This window comes from Paralichthys olivaceus, chromosome 3, assembly GCF_024713975.1.
Source record: "Paralichthys olivaceus isolate ysfri-2021 chromosome 3, ASM2471397v2, whole genome shotgun sequence".
Classification (NCBI taxonomy): domain Eukaryota; kingdom Metazoa; phylum Chordata; class Actinopteri; order Pleuronectiformes; family Paralichthyidae; genus Paralichthys; species Paralichthys olivaceus.
In genome coordinates, this window is record NC_091095.1 from 20,477,964 (window position 1) to 20,497,737 (window position 19,774).

The 19,774-nt window shown below is 42.4% G+C and overlaps 2 protein-coding genes across 6 annotated transcripts; both read left to right on the forward strand.

Annotated features, from left to right (window-relative positions):
* The first annotated feature begins 4 nt into the window (after nt 1–4).
* Nucleotides 5–12,495, forward strand: jade3 (jade family PHD finger 3). Of its 2 annotated transcripts, XM_020080847.2 has the most exons (12): nt 715–1,009; nt 3,995–4,070; nt 4,674–4,733; nt 4,814–4,896; nt 5,002–5,159; nt 5,251–5,441; nt 5,637–5,848; nt 6,696–6,863; nt 6,971–7,087; nt 7,694–8,152; nt 9,208–9,325; nt 9,422–12,495. In XM_020080847.2, the coding sequence occupies exons 3-12, from the start codon at nt 4,685–4,687 to the stop codon at nt 10,210–10,212; spliced, it is 2,346 nt and encodes a 781-aa protein (XP_019936406.2). In that variant the 5' UTR covers nt 715–1,009; nt 3,995–4,070; nt 4,674–4,684; the 3' UTR covers nt 10,213–12,495. The 2 variants fall into 2 exon arrangements, with proteins under 2 accessions (XP_069378507.1, XP_019936406.2); XM_069522406.1 differs by lacking the exon at nt 3,995–4,070 and having other exon boundaries at nt 5–1,009.
* Nucleotides 12,496–14,665: 2,170 nt separating this feature from the next.
* LOC109625583 (phosphatidylinositol-specific phospholipase C, X domain containing 1) lies at nt 14,666–18,803 on the forward strand. 4 transcript variants are annotated; one of them, XM_020080857.2, is made up of 7 exons: nt 14,666–15,135; nt 15,326–15,434; nt 16,059–16,201; nt 16,290–16,418; nt 17,242–17,397; nt 17,643–17,823; nt 17,960–18,803. In XM_020080857.2, exons 2-7 carry the CDS (start codon nt 15,341–15,343, stop codon nt 18,184–18,186), a joined length of 930 nt encoding a protein of 309 aa, XP_019936416.1. In that variant the 5' UTR covers nt 14,666–15,135; nt 15,326–15,340; the 3' UTR covers nt 18,187–18,803. The 4 variants fall into 4 exon arrangements, with proteins under 4 accessions (XP_019936416.1, XP_019936413.1, XP_019936415.1 ...); XM_020080854.2 differs by having other exon boundaries at nt 14,723–15,135; nt 17,942–18,803; XM_020080856.2 differs by having other exon boundaries at nt 15,001–15,135; nt 15,286–15,434; nt 17,942–18,803.
* The last annotated feature ends 971 nt before the right edge of the window (nt 18,804–19,774 follow it).

Genomic DNA, 19,774 nt, shown 5'->3' on the forward strand with positions numbered 1-19,774 from the left:
GTGGTTCTAAGTACAGTCTTTTTTTATACTGAATGTAAAATGGCTGCAATAGTGTAATTCCCTATATAGAATAGAATAGAATGCCTTTAATGTCATCACACAAAGAAGCATGGCGAAATTACAGCAGCTATTACTGAAAGGTGCATTTGGTAAAAAAAGAAAAATATATATAACAGTAAAATAAACATGTTTACAGGTTTATAAGTTTGGAGATGAATTGAGACTTCATTCATGAAAAAATACATAATTACAACAAACACTACAAAATATTAGAGATCTGCTTCTTAGATAAAATAAGTCTAATCAGGGATATTATCTATAGTTCAGCTGCAACATGCAATTTCACACTGAAAGGTGTTGCACCTCTACTATTGTGTGTGTATATATATATATATAGCATTAGAGCAACTTGTAGTGTGAGTCATTTGATCTGGAATTACCAATGTGCTGTCTTTTCCAGTGAATCATAGTTTTGCAGCTATATCTATAAATATAGATATATATATAAATAGGTTACTGGACTTAGCAGGAACACACAAATTATGATTATTTTTACATGCCGTCAACCCATATGCTTTTTATTTATCAATTACATATGTATATTTGTGTTCCCCTGTAGGAATTACACTAAAAAGGTTTATGTCCCCCTCATGTTAAGATGAATTATCCGCCCCTGGTCGCCCTGTTTTCATTGGTTGGGACCGGATTGTTGTCTTTGTGTCCACTGTGTGTGCATGGATAGAGGTGGACGCCGGTGTTCAAATCGAGCGTACCCAGGATAGCGGGAACTCGGCGGGGTTTAGGACCCGGCGGGACGCGCGGTACAATAGAGCCGTTGTGCCGTGGTGGAGGAGGAGGACAGATCGCAGCTCTGGAGATTCCCACTGAGGGGGGGACACACGAAAACCATCCTTTAACCCGCAGCCGGGAGCAGAGCCCCTGTTTTCTGAGTGTGTGTGTGCGGCCGGACGTGGCGGGACTGAAGCGGACAGCGCCGCGTGTACTGGAGGTAAGACACGGAGGGATGTGAACAATATGCCCGTGTGTCCAGCGGGGCTCCCTGTGCCAGGATCTGCCCTGGATGGTTGATCCAGGCCACGGGGCCTCCTCCTCCTAATACTACTACTGTCTGCCTGCTTTCACTGGACCCCGCGTCAATGGGGACCTGTGTGATAGCTCACGTCTCTCTACCTAAACAATGAAGCAGCTCCACAAACCTTCGTCCTGCTGCCTCTAGGAAGTGACATCTTTGTATGGTGGTGGCGCCCATGTTTGATTTCTCCACAGCCTGCAGTGTAGCCCGCTCTGGGCCTGTGTGTGTTTGTTTGGCGCCAACCAGGCTCTTTGGGCAGGGCAGCCGCTCGGAGTTATTTCTTCTCAAGCCCCCTCTCTGCGTGTGGCTGCAGCTAACAGTGTAGCCACAGCTAGCAGCTACGTGCTAGCACATTAAATACCATATAAATCACTCCGGAGACCACTGAAGGATCCCGTTAACAGCGCGTTCTGTACGTTGTGACGTCATTTCCGTGCACGTTACATCACAAGCCTGCAGCCAGTGTCCAGTTGTCTCAGACATGCAGTGAAGTCCACATCATGTCCTCACTCCCAGGCTCTTGAGTTTGTCCTCAGTGTGATGGTGTTTGACATTATTGCTTTAGAGCAGGAAGAGTTGAGTTAACGTGGATAAACAGACTCTGCCATGTTGAACTATCTCTACCGTCCTGGTCGTGTTTTGATTTTATGACAGATGTATAAGGTTTTAACAGTCAAGAGACACACCACAGTTTGATGACGTCTTGTTGTCCTGGTTACAAATATTAATGGAACAACATGGCTGCAGGCGCCCCCAGATCAGCACAACGACAAAATGCAAGAAATAGAACTTTTCATACTCCTGCTGTCTCCACATACACACACACAAGAAGCTTTCAGACATGAACTCCGGAGGACGTCCCCACAATTGGGTCTGCACATTCTCTGGTGGCTGCCTGTCTCATGCGAACAACACTGCAGGACATTCTTTCCCTCAGACACGTTCACAGCAACACAGAAACCTCTGCAGCATTTGGGTGAGGTGGGAGTGGGAGGTGATTTATTATTTCCGCTGCGGAGATTAAGTGTTTTGGTGTATAGCACATCGACACAGGCGTTGGGACTTATCACTTAAAGCTCTCTTGAAAAAATTGGACATTATCCAGAGTTTTTGTTAGGGGACTGTAAGGAGAAACTCCATAGCCTCTCACTTGGACATTTGCGTTCTCACATACAGACCTTCTGGAGAATGTCAGGAGATGATCCAGAGTTCAGTGGTTGTCTGAAAGCAGCTTGACAAATGGTGTCAGGTTAACCACTGTGGGTTGTTGTCTATCTTGAGAGTCGTTTCACATAATAACTCTGTGAAACGTCTTTAAGAATCACAAGCAAGTCCAGTTACAGCCTGAAGATTAAAAATGTCAAGTGACCAACAAATGTCTAAAAACATTATCCAGGGTTTAAGGCTGTAGAAAAAGTATTGGGCACAAATTGAAGAAAAAGAAATCTGAGATATAATAGAATATTGTAATATTACCAGTTCATTCGTAATTTAATGAAAAACAAAATCATAATATTACAATGTTTAATAGGAAATAGGCAGCAGGGAGAAGCCATCCTCCCCAGAGTTCCACTCTTTCTGGATCCAATATTTTTAACCAATTTAATCTTGTTTTTGGAGAAATTACAAAATCCCTTTAAATAATTAAATAGCTCATAGATCATAGTCAACCACTACCAAACATTTCCTCCTCCTACAAAACTGAAACAATTTCTGTCCGTGTGGTTCTTCTTCAGAATAGACACAGTTTCTTGCACAATTGCTTGCAAAGTCCTGATACTGATAATATACATAATATTAGTTTTTTTGTGACTTAACAAGATGCTCTACGTTCCTCAGTTTAACACAGACGGCAGGCTTATCTTCTGATATCCCACCTCTAAAATGATACATGGTCTAAGATTTACAACTTTATTCTTGTAATACTATGACCGTCTCCTATTTAAGTGGCCCTAATATTCTGTCTCCCATTGTGACGTCTTTAATTTGCCTGTTTTGTCTGAGCAACCATCCACAATCCAAACATATTCACTTCACAATTATATAATTCTACATGTTTAAAAAGCTCGAAGAAACCAATAATGTTCGATTTTACTTTTAAAAGTCACTTTAACATTTAATCAAATATCAAAAGGTTCTGAAAAAAATTCTCCTGAGAGCACTGTTTCTAATTCATCTAAATATTAGTTCTCAGGAGGTTTTCTCTAGTCTACTTCATCTCTGCATCTCATCTGGATTGGAGCCACAGAATAGATTTGCTGACAAATACATTCTTTTGATTGACAGGAAACTAATTAGCATCTATTTAAAATAATTGTCCATTTTCTGAGCCAAACGGTCTCCGGGCTCGATCACACAGAGCTCAGTGTATTCAGACCAGACATCTGTTAATGGCAGGTCCAAGGTCTTTTGTTGCTGCTACACAGTTTGCTGCAGTGTGTCTGTGCTGTATGACTTGTTCCTAAAAATAGCATAAAGTTGTCATCTATAAACATCTTGTACATTTACTTATACTATAATTTGGAGTGGGATTGGCTTTATTTCCTCTCCCCTCCCACCCCTCCTGTCCTCATGAGGAATGTGAGGCATGTCCTGTCTGTTGAAACAGTGTACTGTATTGGGGGCTACACCTCGGTGAAGTCCCTACATTTTTTTTAAACCTTCGTGGTTCGTACTGTAGACTTGTGATGATGAATAACAAAAAAATAGAAAGAAAGCCAAGGATTCAAGCTGCTGAATTTTATTTGAATTAGTTGTGATACTGTTAGTGGGTTAGAATATTGGATATTTGATTGCAAGGTTTTGGGCCAAACACTAATATAACAATGTAAACAGAACAGATGCTCATTGTTTACATGCAAACATATGCTTGTGTGACTCTCTTATATTTCTTCTTTGCAGGATTGAAGTTAAGCAGTTAAGGGTTTATTTTCTATCAGAGGAATCCACTAGCATGCTTTTCAATTTGAAATTTATGGTGAGTAATTATCTTTTCTCCACCTCTGTATCAATTTGAAATAGTTAAGCTGCTTTCAGACATGCACTGAACTCAGAACATCTTCCTGTAATTTTCCGGAGGGGCTCTGACATTTTCCAGAGTTTTTCCTGTCAGCCCCTCAGTGAAATGTTCGTAAACCCATGTAAGAATACAGCAGGAACATATCTGGAATATTCCTGCAAGCAAGTGGGTGTTTTCCTACAGAGGAATAGATGCAAAACTTTAAATAAAGGTTACAAATATGTCAGGATGAAAGAGAGACGCAGACGTCAAATTGGAAAGTCAACAAGATTCAAGAACGATGGTGACTGTAAACATAAACATATTTCCACAGCAAAATGTATACATCATGTCCTGACTCCTGTGCCCAGACAATACCCCTGGCCAGAATCTTCTGGGCATTTCCCTGTTGTAGTAAACACGTCTTACCCGAATCACCTCCTGCTGCGTTCTTCATATATGAGATTTTCCCAGGGTTCATGTCTAAAAACAGCTTTACTTGCAATTGAACACATTTTTTTATACCATCCTTAATGTCATTTTTTTAACCATATTTAAAGTCTCATCTTTTCTGCTCTGCAGGATGTTACAGGATGAAACGTATCAGGTCCTCAAGCAGCAGCGACAGTTCTGACAATGAGAGTGAGTCATTTGCCCCTAGAGACCCCACAGCCTGAACGGGACTGTATCTTATTTTATCAACACTCTCTTTCTTCATTTAGGTCCCTCAACTTCCTTCTGCTCGTCAAACAAGTATGGCAGCAAACCTGGAACCCCCGCCTCCAACCCTAAGAAACCGGCTGAAGTAAGTTCCCATCACAGAGAGGCTCTACATTGTGGGTTTGTTAAATGTAAAGACCAGCGTTGGACTGACTGTGTGTCGACCTACGTCCCCTTCCCTCTCCCGCAGGTGTTCAGAAAAGACCTGATCAGTGCCATGAAGCTGCCAGACTCTCACCACGTCTCCCCGGAGGACTACTACCTGCTGGCAGACACCTGGAAGCAGGAGTGGGAGAAGGGAGTCCAGGTGCCTGCCAGTCCAGACACCATCCCCGAGCCGTCAGTCAGGTAAACACTGACTCTTATCAAACCCGATTAATTTCACGGTTTAATGACCCTTGCATGGCTGACAGATATGCAATTTGTTGTCTGTGCTCAGGATTGTTGTGGAGAAGCCCAAGGAAGTCCTGTACACCCACCAGAGGAAGTACATTCAGTGCTCTTGTCAGGAGTCAACGGAACCGGGTTACGTCAACATCAAAGAGCTGGCAGAGGCCATGTGTCGCTACGATCTGGACGACATGGACCTCTTCTGGCTGCACGCGCTCAACCGAGAGCTTGACCGCATGGGTAAGGAACGGGATTGTAAAGGGATAATCCATCTTAAAATTCACTTCGTACAATCCTGGTGATAGATCATATCTACAACAGCAGACATCTGTCCCCCTGAGATACAAATAAGAGCTTTAAGATTTGGAATCATGATATCCTTACAGTCTGGGCTTTCTCTGACCATGTGGAGCTTTGTCTCTGTGTGTCGCCCAGGGGAGGAGCCCATAGATGAGCTGACGATGGAGCGCACCATGGAAGCCCTGGAGAGGCAGTGCCATGACAACATGAACCACGCCATCGAGACGGTGGAGGGTCTGGGGATTGAGTACGACGAGGACGTAATCTGCGACGTGTGCCGCTCCCCGGACAGCGAAGAGGGGAATGACATGGTGTTCTGTGACAAGTGCAACATCTGTGTGCACCAGGTAAACACGAGAACACCTTTCAGCGCACAGGCCGCACGTGAGCTCCATGTTCAGTCATTTGATTGATCAGTTATTATCAGAATGTTTATTGGTGCAGTCACTAGTGTCATTGTTTCTGCAGCGCTGCACACAGCTGTGCAATGCAGCAAAACACCAAGTTAGAAATGTTTTTTTGCTTCATTATGAAACTGGGGTGGGGCAAATTAGACTTTGGTGGGTGCCACAGTCTAAATCATTAATTGGAGCCACTGAACTTGGATTTATATAGCACCTTTCATGATACCCAGGGCCACTTTACAGAGTAAGTAATGAATAAAACAAACCAGGACCAGAAAATGATAATAGTAGCTGGACATGTGATATTATGGCCAACACCTTTGTAAATATATGGTTTTAAGGACATTTTAAAGTTTTTGTTGAAGAAGGGTGGGGGGATCTGTCGCTTACAGGCTGGTGCAGGGGATAGAGGACAGTATGTTCCAGGATGAAGTACTGTATAGGGGGGTGCAGGAGGTCGGACAGGTACGGGGGCAGGAGTATGGAGGGAGTTATGAGTGAGGATGAGGAGTTTGTATATGATGTGGGACTTGACCAGAGGCCAGTGAGGTTGGAGGGGGGTTGTGTGACTGCTGGAACCTGGAAATACTGGAGCCTGACCAGGACTATACTGAACAAACCACAGTACACTACTCAATTGCAGTATTACAGACAATAAAAGTAAAAATAATGATTGTACCCTAATCTAAGAATGTTTATTTATCTGTTGGTACAAAATGGTTACTGGTTTATTGTGTTGTCAGTGAATGTGCCAATCCCAAAATGTTCTAACCTGCTCTTCTCCCCTCAGGCCTGTTACGGCATCGTCAAAGTGCCTGTTGGAAACTGGCTGTGTAGGACGTGTGTCCTCAGCCTCGACCCGCAGTGCCTTCTGTGTCCCCAGAAGGGCGGTGCCATGAAGGCAACACGTGCAGGCACCAAGTGGGCCCATGTGAGCTGTGCCCTGTGGATACCAGAGGTAAACACTTGTCTCTTCTGCGCTACCTCTTGACCTCTCTAAGCAGTATTGCTTTAATAACCATGTCAACAGTCTCATATCACACTGAATGCTTTGCTGCCCTGCAGGTGAGCATCGCTTGTCCTGAGAGGATGGAGCCCATCACCAAAGTCTCCCACATCCCACCCAGCCGCTGGTCTCTCATCTGCAGTCTGTGTAAACTGAAGACCGGTGCATGTATCCAAGTGAGTGGGAATCTGTGCATTCATTACTAGTTATTGCCATCACCAGAACAACACAGTCTATGTAATCATTAACGGTGCCATATGTAAATTTTCTGTGCTGCCAGCCATGGTTTCTCTGTGGGAGCAGCTGGTGGTGATGGCCACTTACCAAGAGGTTCAGTCATCATTGAATTTACCATACAAGTGGTTATAATACTGGCTGTGTCCAAAGTGAAAAAATTAGCTTGCCTGAAACTCTTTACATCTTGCTTGAACAAACAAAAGTAAGCCTTCCAAAAGATTCCTCTTCTTCAAGAAGTTTGTTGCTCGATCCTTTGAGGACATCGCAGTTGTAGCAATACATTCTACTACAGTGGAAAACAAGTATCCAAATATCCACGTCAACTTGTGTAAACCAATCTTGTGCAGTTTTACTTTTCTCCATCTATTTTCTACAGTTTATCTTGTTTACAGAGTCAAAATTCCCTACAGAAGGGCAATTACAAACCAAATCATGGTAACGCCAGTAATGAAAGGACGTTTTTTGAAATTACTATTACCATACTCTTCTCATTCCAGTCATTGGTCCATGTTAACACAGTAACCATTTTCCCCCTCTGCTCGCAGTGCTCTGTAAAGAACTGCACCACTCCTTTCCATGTGACATGTGCCTTTGAGCACAGCCTGGAGATGAAGACCATCTTGGACGAAGGGGATGAAGTCAAGTTCAAGTCTTTCTGCCTCAAGCACAGCAAATCTAAAGCCGGGGAGGCCAGCCTGAGCCCGGCACGCTCCAAACCCCCCAGTGAGGTGGGGAAGGTTGGCCAGCGAGCGCAGAGACTACAGGAGCTGGAGGAGGAGTTTTACACCCTCATCCAGCTGGACGACCTGGCGCAGGCCCTCGGGCTCTCTGAGCGCTTGGTGGACTTCATCTACCAGTACTGGAAACTGAAGAGGAAAGGGAGCTTTAACAAAGCTCTGCTGCCCCCTAATGAGGAGGAGGAGAACCTGGTGCTGCAGCCTCAGGAGGACAGCATCCACACACGCATGCGGATGTTCATGCACCTACGACAGGATTTAGAGAGGGTGGGTGCTTTATTTCTCACTGCAGTGTGTTGTACTTTATAGTGCTGAGTGTCTCTTTTTTCTGCTTAGTCTAGGACATTTCTCTTGTTGCTTTAATTTTATTCCTCTTATAGGTTGCTTATTCCTATGCACATTTTGTTTTTAAGGAGGCCAACAGATCATGTGCTGGAATTCCTGTTTTAACTCAGATATCACATTTTGCTATGGTAGATGCTGAGCAGTATTATATGCATTTTGTAACAGAGCTTTCATATTCTATATATTTTGTCAATGTTATTGATAAATTTATCCATTATAGAAATCTCTCCACACAATCACAGTGCACGTAACAGCTTGAAGCCTCGGTTTGGCTGAAACCCATAAACTGAAACAAGGAACTTCTGATGTTACAAATCAAATCATTTGTTTTTATTGTTTTATAACACAGAATCATAGCAGATATTAAATCAACAAACAGATCAAACTCAAAGTTGTAAAACAACATTTTTAAAAAAGGAGCTATAGATGCAAAATCATTGAGTACTTGCAGAAGCGTGGTCAACATATTGGTCTCTCGACCACTGCTGCTTAACAGAAAAAACAGCCACAAAACATCACCGCGGTATGAACCTTAAAGTTGTTAATGATGGAGGAGGAGAGGCTTTCACAGTTTTCTCTTCAGGGTTCATATAATGATGTTGTGCTACTGTGCCATGTGAGATCAGCTTGGCTCATTTTGCAAAGGTGTTGTCTGAAGGCTGTAAGTGTTCCCACGCTTTGACGACTTGTCTCTGCTGTATCGTTTGCGGTATTTGCCTCCACCATTTTTCAAACACTTACTCCAGAGAAGAGAAGGTGTGGTAACGTGAGCACGGGATTGGCTGCTTTGCTACCGCCCGCCTCAAGGGACTTTGCTTCTGTGCCGTGCATTATAACAGACCCAACTAACTATTTTTAATATCAATTTTAATTGATCAAATCAATTAACTGTTGCAATTCACGTAAAAAACGAAAGGAAATGATGAACATGTGTGATGATCTTTTTTATCTGACACCGTAATGTCTGTGTTCTACAGGTGAGGAATTTGTGTTACATGGTGAGTCGGCGGGAGAAGCTGAAGCTGCTGCAGAGTAAATCCCAGGAGCAGATGTTTAACTTGCATGTGCAGCTAATGAACCAGGAGCAGTCTGCTGGTGAGATGACTGTTTCATTATTGTTATGTCTTTGGTAATATTATGTTGTGATGGCCAATAACTGATCTGCAATGTTTTGTCTCCCTTCATCCCAAGGCCTTCCTGCTTCATTCGCAGTGGAGAATACACTGTTCCGTCCTCCTCCGCGGATTACTCTAAAGCTAAAAATGCCCAAAGCTTCAAATCTTGGAAATGGAAATTCCAGTTCCAAATCTGGTAATGGGCCACTCTGTCCGGACAATAGTGGGAATGTTACAGAATACACAGGTGAGGGGCTTGGTCAGGGGAAACCTCAAATGCATGGCCGCGGTCGGAGAGACGAGCGCTCCAACGGCCGTCTGGCTTCCTCGAGCCACTCGAACAACTCAACGCTGCCTGTTAAACCAACTGGCAAACCATTATCCCTACACGCTGCACTCCACGGCCACTCGTCCAACAGCAATGGCAAGCTGGACCAAGACCGAGCAAGGTCTAACGGCCTCCTAGAGAAGTTTGCGTCTCAGAGGGACAACTCCTGCCAGACTCCCAGTCACCAGAACGCCTCAAACGACAAGAGCAGCTTTCGTAAATCTGCCATGGAGCACTTCGGCAGGTCATTCAAAGAGGCGACCATTAATCTGGTACGGACCACAGAGGACCTGAGGGCCTCTGACAAACTGTCCCGCAAAGTGTCTGCCAAGGAGAGACTGTGGGCTAAACCTGCGTCTGAACACAAGGTGAAAAGCATGCGATCGTACCAGGATAGTGATGGATACTGTCCTGACCTGGAGCTCAGTGACTCAGAGCCAGAGGCCAAAGGGAGGCACCAACGGCAGGTTGACACTCCAAGGGAAGGGGTCAGTCGGGGGAAACAGTCGCTGGGCTCCCGACACCCCATGCAAAGGTGACCGCTGTATTTTTTTGTTGTTGATTTAGTTTTTTTTACTCTGCTCACTGCCACTGATCTCCTCCTGACCTTCTGGCAGTCTTCCTAAGTGCCAGGCTGTCTCTCTGAACACATTTCTATCAGGGACCAGACCAAGACCCAGCGCTCACGGTGCTGAACACACGAACCAGAAGATATTTGATGGGTGCTGTCGTCTATAATAACCCAGTAGAGTTCATGAGAAGCGTAGTTACAGTGTTGATTTACAGAACAAATCTGTCTTCTGAGATTATCATGCTTGCCTTTTGTTTGTGGCCAGCATCACATTTTGTACTCGGCACAACTTTGTATTAAACAGCCCTGTTCCCCTGTACACAGGTTCAATCTGCCTTTGACTAAAACTGTTGTACATAAGTTGTTCAAATTGGGTATGTAAATATTTCGTAACTGAAACACACATGTTCCACTTAATTGCTCCTTCACTGTCACTGTGGCCAGAAATTAAAACTGGAATGGCTAATGGGAATCCTGTAGAGAACTCCAGCATGTACTCTACCTGTTTCCTCTTGTTTTCCACAAAGGTGATAAACTGACATGGTGACTTTTTTTACACTTGTCAAATAGTGGAGTCATGTTATTCTAAACATGAATGCCTTTGTGTAGGATTAGACTTTCACACAGTGAGTACCTTCAGTTTTTGCAGGTGGTAAAACAATCAGGTTCTTGCCTATAAGGGAGGAAATACCAGGAAATATAACTACATCCATCGGGAATGACTTGAAACTTGATGCATTAAGGCAAAGACTGAGTGCGGCTCTTGGATCAGTGGCTGCCAGATTTGATTTTCCTCAGATACTAATGATGATCAGCCTTCATCATCACAATTGTTTTTTGTTTTTTTTATTGAAAATTGAGGAGCTTTGCCAAATATGAACCAATTTTTACTACAAAAACTTTATTTTATTTAACAAAAAAGCCAAACTTCTCTAAGGCGTCTTAATAAAAGCAGCTGTACAATAACTGCCTAAAAAACATACATTGTAAAATTTTACCAAACTAGGATTTAAAGCACTATTGCTTCACAGCAAGAAACTGGGGTTACATTTTATTTCTCCAAATAATTTAGCTTCCTCCACAATCCCCCTCCCAATCACATGCAGGTGTAGGTTAGGTTAACTCTTTATTTGACTGTGGGTGTGAATGGTTGTTTGCCTCTGTATGTTGGTCCTGTGATGCTCTGTGGACCTGTCCATGGTGTACCTCAGGGTCTACCCCGCATCTCGCCCAATCTCAGCTGTGATTGGCTCTAGCTCCCTCATAACCCTCAAAAGAATAAGCTGTATAGATGAAGAATAAAATAAAAACCAGTCCTTATGCCTCCATGCAGGCGACAGCTGTGGAGACATGTTTCCATTTTGTCCGACCCTCAGACCCATTGTTGTGAGCACGATATCTCAGGAACGCCGTGAGGGAATTTCTTCAAATTTGGTAAAAATGTTTACTCACTCGAGGTTAAACAAGGTTCTGGATTTGTTTTTAAGGTCACTGTGACATCACAATGTTGATAACCATTTTGGCCATAAGAATTACAGCAGAATGATCATGGGTGCAGGGAGCTCTGGAGGTTTATGTAAGACAATTCAACACCATAACTCTAGGACAGAATAAAAGACTGTTACCATATTTCACAAAGACACTTGTGTAATATTTGTTACGTAGCATTATTCAGGTGTAATGTTGGCAAGTAACTTATTTTTGTTAAATTTTCTACCAATAAACACAGTTGAAATAAACAGTTGCAAAGTGGCTGTTACACTTGAGTTGACCATTCAGGACAAGGCTGAGCCAGATCCCCTTCTCAAAAGAGAGAAGAGGAAGCAGGTGAAACTGAATCTGTTTCCTCACCTCTAACACTAACAGAGCAGAGAGGTTTATGCCAGTGAAAATGAACAGAAGTAGACACTACAAGTTCCAGAAACTTAATATGCTGAAGTGAAACATGGTTTTCACCTCTGACCTATGCTACTGTCATCAGTTCACAACTGCATTTCGTGTGTCTGTGTGTGTGACTTCCTTCCTGTGCAGCATCAACAAACACTGTCAATGCATTTTTGTTCCGTTCGCCTTCTCAAAACAAATTGTCAAGACTGACGTGGATTGTAAATTGTAAAACAGGTGCACAATTCAACACTCACACGTCCAACACATTTGTTTTCCACAAATAAGGGCCCACATATGCATTTGAACATGCTGTGTTATATTTCTCCATTGGAAAGTAATGTTTTTAAATAAAATGTAAATTAAATAATCGTGTTCTTTGTGTAAATAGATGAATTTTATGAAAGTGGTTTTGTTCAGAAGGATGTTGTAAAGAGGGAAGACAGAGATAAATGAATGACTACTTAAAATAGTGCCATTGTTTATTATTTCATGATTTGTATCAGTTATTTAGATGGATGGCAAAATAGTGGCTGTGTCGGCCATAACCACTGTACAGTTTGTATCAAGGCAAAGCATGCAGGCTATATTTAGAACATGTGTCATTTCCACTGCAGACACAGAAAATCACAGGTGTAACATTTAATAACATGAATGAATGATTCTCTGTTCATCTTAAGTGTGTCAGTGTACCAGCACCAGGAAAGTGGTGGCACTAAATGAAATACAGCCTTTAATAATGTGATTGCTTTCATATGTACTTTAACCAATGATACTTTGTGAAAAGGTATTTAACAGAGAAGAGGAAGCTGTTACGAGAACTGATCTGAAGTCAGTGATGTCGGAGCAGATTGTCTGCTTTGCTTCATTACACTGGTTAGTGCTGTTTCAGGGTTTATTGACAAACTGAAGAAGCTGAGCAAGACCTGACCAAACCAAATGATCACAAACAAACAGACGATCAGTTTCTTGAAAATGTTTTAGTGCAAAGGTTAATCTCAGATAAAGAGAAATACAACTCTGATGTAGTATGTTGAAATCGTCCCGTTAAACTGATATGTTTTAGGTATTTGCATATTTGGAGTGACACATCTGACTGGTTGGGATATCCAGATACAAAGGCTATAGTCCTGCCTGTGACGAGAAGAAATATGCGATAGTCCAGGTCAGCAGTTCACACTTTTCCCCTCATAAAGCAAAGCTTTGTCTTGGTATGAACAATTCAAAATATGAAATATAAAATGTACACATCAAAAATAAACTTGAAATAATCTTGATCAAAGTTACCATCAAATACACCAAAGTCTCTTGATCACCCCCTGCTGGCTGGCTGGAGTACAGGCCACAAATCCCAACTCCTCTATATGGGACATGGACCAAACTACACTTCAAAATAATTTTATGATTGAATATGATGTTATAAAAACAGGATGAGCTACCTAGGCTCCATACCTTGATTGCTACTGCACAGACTCTGGCAACAAATGACGTCAATTATGCAAGATGGCAGCGTTCATACCTGGGATATTCTGGTTTAATTTCTGAATATGGTCTGTCTGTGGTTTGAGTTCAACATGTATTCTATATCCTCTGATAAACTACAGCAGTGGCCAGTAGTACCAGTTACCTGTCAGACCCTGGGTCAAGGTTTCACATTTATTTATTTCATTTTATCACCATTATAGACGGACAGACAGGTAGTCATGGCACATGATCTCCGTCATGACAACAACATTCATAGAATCACTCCGTCTTTAGCTTTAAGTCTTCAAAATAAAAGCACAACCTTTGCTTTGTTGTAAATCCTCATATCGAGCTGGATTACAGAGGTTTTATTTTTTCATTGTGTACTTGGGTCTGAAGATTGTTTCGCTAACTAAACAGAACTCCAACTCCTATGAAAAAACGACACCAGCTCAATAATCATTTTAACTTATGAATAAACCACATGTGAAAAATATTTAATTTAATGATAAACACAACAAATCTTCACTGCAGAAAAACCAGGTAGGATGAACGCAAAGTTTTCAAACTTCACTCTGCACCATGGACTGTTTATAAAGAGCTCTGCACACAAAGGCCAGCACACGAACAATAACAAGAGACAGTATATTATAGAAATACATTCGATAACTAATACATTTTATTTGTATTAGACATTTTAAGGAACTCAAAGACACTTTACAATTTAAAAGAAACATGTTTCACAATGACAGTCCTAACAGACCAATATTTAGCTAGCAGCCACTCTGTGCCCTGTCTTAATTTAGCATGTTAGCATACTAACATTTGGCCTTTAGCAATAAAGAACACTGCTGAGGGTGATGAGGACGTCATTAGTTTACTTTGTTTGTGTTGGACAAACTCTGAAGTTCTGATAATGTCACGTGGCTTTAACAACAGGCGTGGTCATGGCCTGTTTCAGCTCTGACCACACCCTCTCAGGCAGGTTTGTGACCTGGGCGGAACCACGTGTCTCTGCAGGTGTTACCGGAGTGTTACCGGAGTGTTACCGGGGTGTTACCTGGGCCACAGAGGAGCTGGTGGAGCGGCTTCTCTCCGCCTGGTGTGTGTCAGAGATCATCGGCTCGCTGGTCTCTTTAAGAGGAGCCTGTGTGTCTGCTGATCTGTCAGCAGGCTCGGTGCCGCCCTCCCTGCTGCACATCCTGCTGCACCTCAGGGGACCGACTAACACCCGGCTCCCTGTCCCACACACTGTCCGATGCACCACAGCATCGACATACGTGGATATGTTTTGGATAATCGATAGTCGATGTTAAGGAAAATGCGCCGGGCACATGGTCCACGCTCTCCCGGGCTAAGCAGGTAACCGGCGACTGAAGGATCGCGGCCACGCTGCTTCTCCGGATCTCGTTCTCATACATGTGGGATGCTCAGCCATGACATGTTGTAACGCTGTGGGGTGGAAGACTTCTCCCGGCTGTAGTTTCACAGTGATCGTGTCCTGTGGTTGACCGAGGAGGACACAACCGCAGCTCTCTGATCAGTAAGTGTAAGACAAACAGGGCTACACCTCTCCCATGTTTACTGAGTCACACTGATGTCACACCATGCTCTGCTTTATCTGACCACAACCACACACACACACACTGAAACACAGCGTCCTGTGTGTCTATGTGGTGTAAAATGATAACAGCCTCCAGAAGTGGAAACCCTGATAACCGATCTCTGTGCAGACACTGGAGCTCGGTATGTCCCGCCTGAGTGAGCTGCCCATGGAGAGCTGGATGTCTCACCTGCCCTGTGCTCTGTGGGACACCCCACTGTACCACCTGGCCATCCCAGGTAGGCTGCCACAGATCAGCTCACTGCAGTGTAGACGAGAACTGAAAGGTGTTGTTGGAAATATGTGTGCCATGTATTTGGTGTGAATCCACCTGGTTCCTGTTTGAAAGGTGACCCTGGGTTCCTCAAGGAAACATGCAAACAAAGAAACCAGCCTCACCAGTTTGACAGCCTAAAGCAGCATTTAAAAATAATAACAATGTAATAAAGAATTAAGACTTGTACAAAATGAGGATTCAATAATTTGACATATTTTTCACATGCATCTTAAAGAAATGTGCTGCCACCAACACATGTAGTTTACAACATAAAACAACACAACTGGGAGGAATAGAATTTAAGTTATGCTCCTCTCACCTCTCATCTCAAAGCATCCTGAGGGAATATGTTAACATTGTGTACATTTGATGAACTGTGTCTTTCCAGGCCTCAAGCGAAGGAGCTTGGTGCTTCAACACTAAGTAGCTTCTTTGTTTTTACAAGTAGCTGATTGTGTTTTGTTTTTCATTTGCATGTGTTTTAGTAGCAGCTTTTTGAGCTCTCAGGACCACCATAGTTATTACCTGAAATAATTATATTATATTATATAATTATAATTATGTGTATTATCTTCACCCCAATTAGGCAGCCACAATGCAATAACCTACTGTCTGGATATGAATGACAGATCCCCAGTTGACCTCACCCAACCAGACATGCTTCAGAAGCTGGACAAATACATGAAGCCCCTAATTCGACCATTTGTCTACAAGTGGGCAATAACCCAGGTAACAGATCACAGAAGAAGATGCACTTGTAAGTGAAATTATCTATCTTTTTTCTCCTATAATGAATTCCTGGATGCTTGTCTTGCAGGAGTACACTATAAAGCAGCAGCTGGACTGTGGGGTCAGATACTGCGACCTGAGGATTGCACACAGGCCCAATGACAGCTCCACCGATCTGTATTTCTACCACGGTGTTTACACCACGCTGACTGTGGAGGTACATTGACACGATGCAGACACACACGTTTACACCACCGTGATGCATTCATGGTCTGCAGAGACTGATAACTGCAGTTAGACGTATAATCATCATGCTCCTGCTTTGTAACACTTTAATTTGATTGGGTGTTATAATTGTATCGTCTCTCTGGCCAAACAAATCACTCAAAAATCAACATTGTGGTGAGGTTGGAAGCTTTTAATGCAGTGCAGTTATTGCAGTAGAGTTTTGTTTTCACATGCACTTCTATAAATTATCCGTGTTATTTTTATATGAAGCTAGACAGTTTTGGAAGTAAAATCATGTTCATGAGTATGCACAACTAAAACAAAAACAGGAAAAGCTTTTTCTTCGCATTCTTCATCTTACATGCAGCAATGTGATGAAGCCACAAACCTTTTTATTAGATCCATTAGCCACTCACCATCATGTAGGAGACTCGGGTGAATGCCAACAAACTCAAACACTTTAAAATGACTGACCCTGGTGATGTTCCTTCCCAGATAGCATACAGATGTGGGCCACTTGAGGCAATGCTGCAAACAAAATGGATTTCAACCCTAAAGTTGTAAATGGTGAATATGGCCCAAATAGCACAAAACAAATTCGGGCCACCTTTGGCACTTTTAGTTGACATGCAGTATGGCTATGGCTTAATTGTGGCCCAGATCTGGCAAACAAGAGGTTTGTGGCCGGATGTGCGTCAAATTTGGGCCAAAACAGTTCCGCTATGTGGGTTGTGTACTATCAAGGCTTTGACCAAGGCTGACAGTTGTGATTTAAAAGCGGACTAAACAGTACCTTGTGTTTTTCCTGACAGACTGTTCTCCTGGAGATAAGAGAGTGGCTGGACGTTCATCCCAAAGAGGTGGTCATTCTCTCCTTCAGCCACTTCCTCGGCCTGAGCCCAGAGCTCCACATGATGCTGCTCACAACCATACGCAACGTTTTCACCTCCAAACTCTGTCCCAAAACGGTACAACCTCTCCTCCAGTTAATACAAAGACTAAGACTGGCAATATTCTATATTTTGTCGAACAAATAATAATCATACATTTTATCTCATGGTGCCTTTCATAACACCTCAGTGTTAGTCCATGGGTTCAGACTGATTTTAATCTCATCCCTGCATTTTTGGTCAGGAAGTAAATATAGAATAATTCCAGCTTTAATCTTGTAAAATTCCCCATAATATGAAGCCTGTGATTCTGTTGATTTCAGGAAGCGTTAACTCTTCGAAACCTGTGGGCTGTTGGCCACCAACTGATAGTTTCCTATGAGCACAATATCGCCAGCTGTCACAGTGACCTGTGGCCACACATTCCTTACTGGTGGGCCAATAAATGCAAAGCTGAGGCTCTTATTGAGGAGTTTGAGCACAGGAAGCAACATGGCCGACCAGGTAATCTGCTGCTGATCGACCACCAGACACAGGCTGGACAGAAATGTGTGAACTTTTAGTTAATGCTGTAATTGATCTGCAGCCATCATAATATCATGTGTGTTATTTTATGTTTTAGGAGGTTTCTTTGTCACAGGAATTAATCTGACCGAGGACCTGAAATACATCTGCACTCACCCGACAGAGTCCCTGAAGGACTTGGTGATGTCCACGTATCCGATGCTGCTCAGCTGGGTCAAAGAGCAGACACCGGGCTCCAGAGTGGGCTCCCTCAACATCATCGCCGGAGACTTTATCACAGAGAGCCACTTTGTACCAACTGTTGTTACACTGAATGAGAAACTACTGAAATGGTCGTCATGACTTTTCACCAGTATGCATTATTTTATCACCAAGAAAATGTGAATCACAGCATGAAACATGAGCTTGTTTTGTTAAACGTGATGGGAAAAAAGTACTTGAAAAGTTAATTTCAATATAAATGCACTTATTGGAGGCAGCGAAATGTACATTTCAGTTTTAAAGCTACTTGGAAACAGACGTTTGTTATTGTGACCTGCATTTGTATGTTTACATTCAGTTCACTCTTTATGCAATGCACAGTTTTCAGCAAGGTGACCAGTGGTGACCAAAGCAATAATGATACTACTAATCTCACCTTATCACCATAGGCATTTTAAAGAGTAAGCACAATGTATTCAAAGAGCACATATGACTGTGATGTAGGAACTTTTCTAAATGTGATCAGAAGGTTGAGAAGCAGCGTAACTATACCACCTACTGCAGATGTACTGTATTTGTCCATAGAGAATGTAGACGACACAAGAAACTGCATGGAAACGTTATTTGCATGAACCAAACCTTGACTGTTCTACTTATAACTGACTTTAGTTAGTAGATTAGGCCTTGATTTAAAGTGATGCTGCACCACTGTGCCTGTGGAGATGAGCTTTTCAAATAAACCTGAGCATTTTTAAGCTGATTATCTCACTTCATTTACTCACCATTCAGGCAGGGGACTACTACAGTTACTATGATGGTGGATTTAAGGCAACGCGCCAACAGAAGATGAAAAGTGGAATACAAACTTGAAGTCGAATGAATTGATCATGTTGAGAGATGAAAATTTAATTCAAAAATAAATGTGCATGTATTGTATGCAATTATACATTTTTTATTAAACTTTGTTTGTAAATGACTTTACTCCCCAAATCACGACAAATTATATCACATTTGTTTCCAGCTCTGTTCTTGTGAGGTCTGATTGATCTGCTAATTGATCAGTATATTGAACTGACAGAAACACTTCTGATGACGACTGATGGCGTATTTACATTTTGACAGCTTTGCATTATTTTTCCTCTTCATCTCTGTTGAAGTCCTTACCAGTCATAATGTGTTCATGTGTATTTTCATGTAACATGTAACTAATCTTTTCTTTAAAATGTACAGTTTCTGTTTAATCCATCAGACAAAGTCTCAGCCACAGAGTCAAGTTACCACTGACAGTGTCTACAGTTATGTCAGTAGCATGGTCCAGCATGTGTTTAATGATATATCCAGTTACACTTGAAGAGTTAAAGAACTCAGATATAATTCTGAATGTCCAGGATCGTTTCAGGATCATGTTTTTTTAATTTATACTGTATTTATTAAAAGACAAACTTTGCTGTATACTGCTTCCTTTTTGGTCATTTTTCTCCTCAAAAATTGGATAATGTCTGAATGAGCCCATGTGAGAGGATTCACCATGAGCGAGTGGGTGTGTTCAGGACATTTCTAACAGGAGACAGAAGCAAAAACAACAACAATAACAAATATATCAGGAGGGAAATGCAGAGGATGTAACGGGGTTTTGGTGATACGCTGCCTGTGTCCATGCAAACAAACACACGTGATCACTGCAGCAGAATGAATCTGTTGAATTTGTTTCCTCAAGTATTTACACGTT

Coding starts and splice junctions, on each gene's coding strand:
- jade3 (XM_069522406.1), top strand. CDS start 4,685: ATGAAACGTATCAGGTCCTCAAGCAGCAGCGACAGTTCTGACAATGAG. Junction 5,849..6,695: donor GCAACATCTGTGTGCACCAG/GTAAACACGAGA, acceptor TTCTCCCCTCAG/GCCTGTTACGGCATCGTCAA. Junction 7,088..7,693: donor AGACCGGTGCATGTATCCAA/GTGAGTGGGAAT, acceptor CTCTGCTCGCAG/TGCTCTGTAAAGAACTGCAC.
- LOC109625583 (XM_020080854.2), top strand. CDS start 15,341: ATGTCCCGCCTGAGTGAGCTGCCCATGGAGAGCTGGATGTCTCACCTG. Junction 16,419..17,241: donor ACACCACGCTGACTGTGGAG/GTACATTGACAC, acceptor TTTTCCTGACAG/ACTGTTCTCCTGGAGATAAG. Junction 17,398..17,642: donor CCAAACTCTGTCCCAAAACG/GTACAACCTCTC, acceptor TGTTGATTTCAG/GAAGCGTTAACTCTTCGAAA.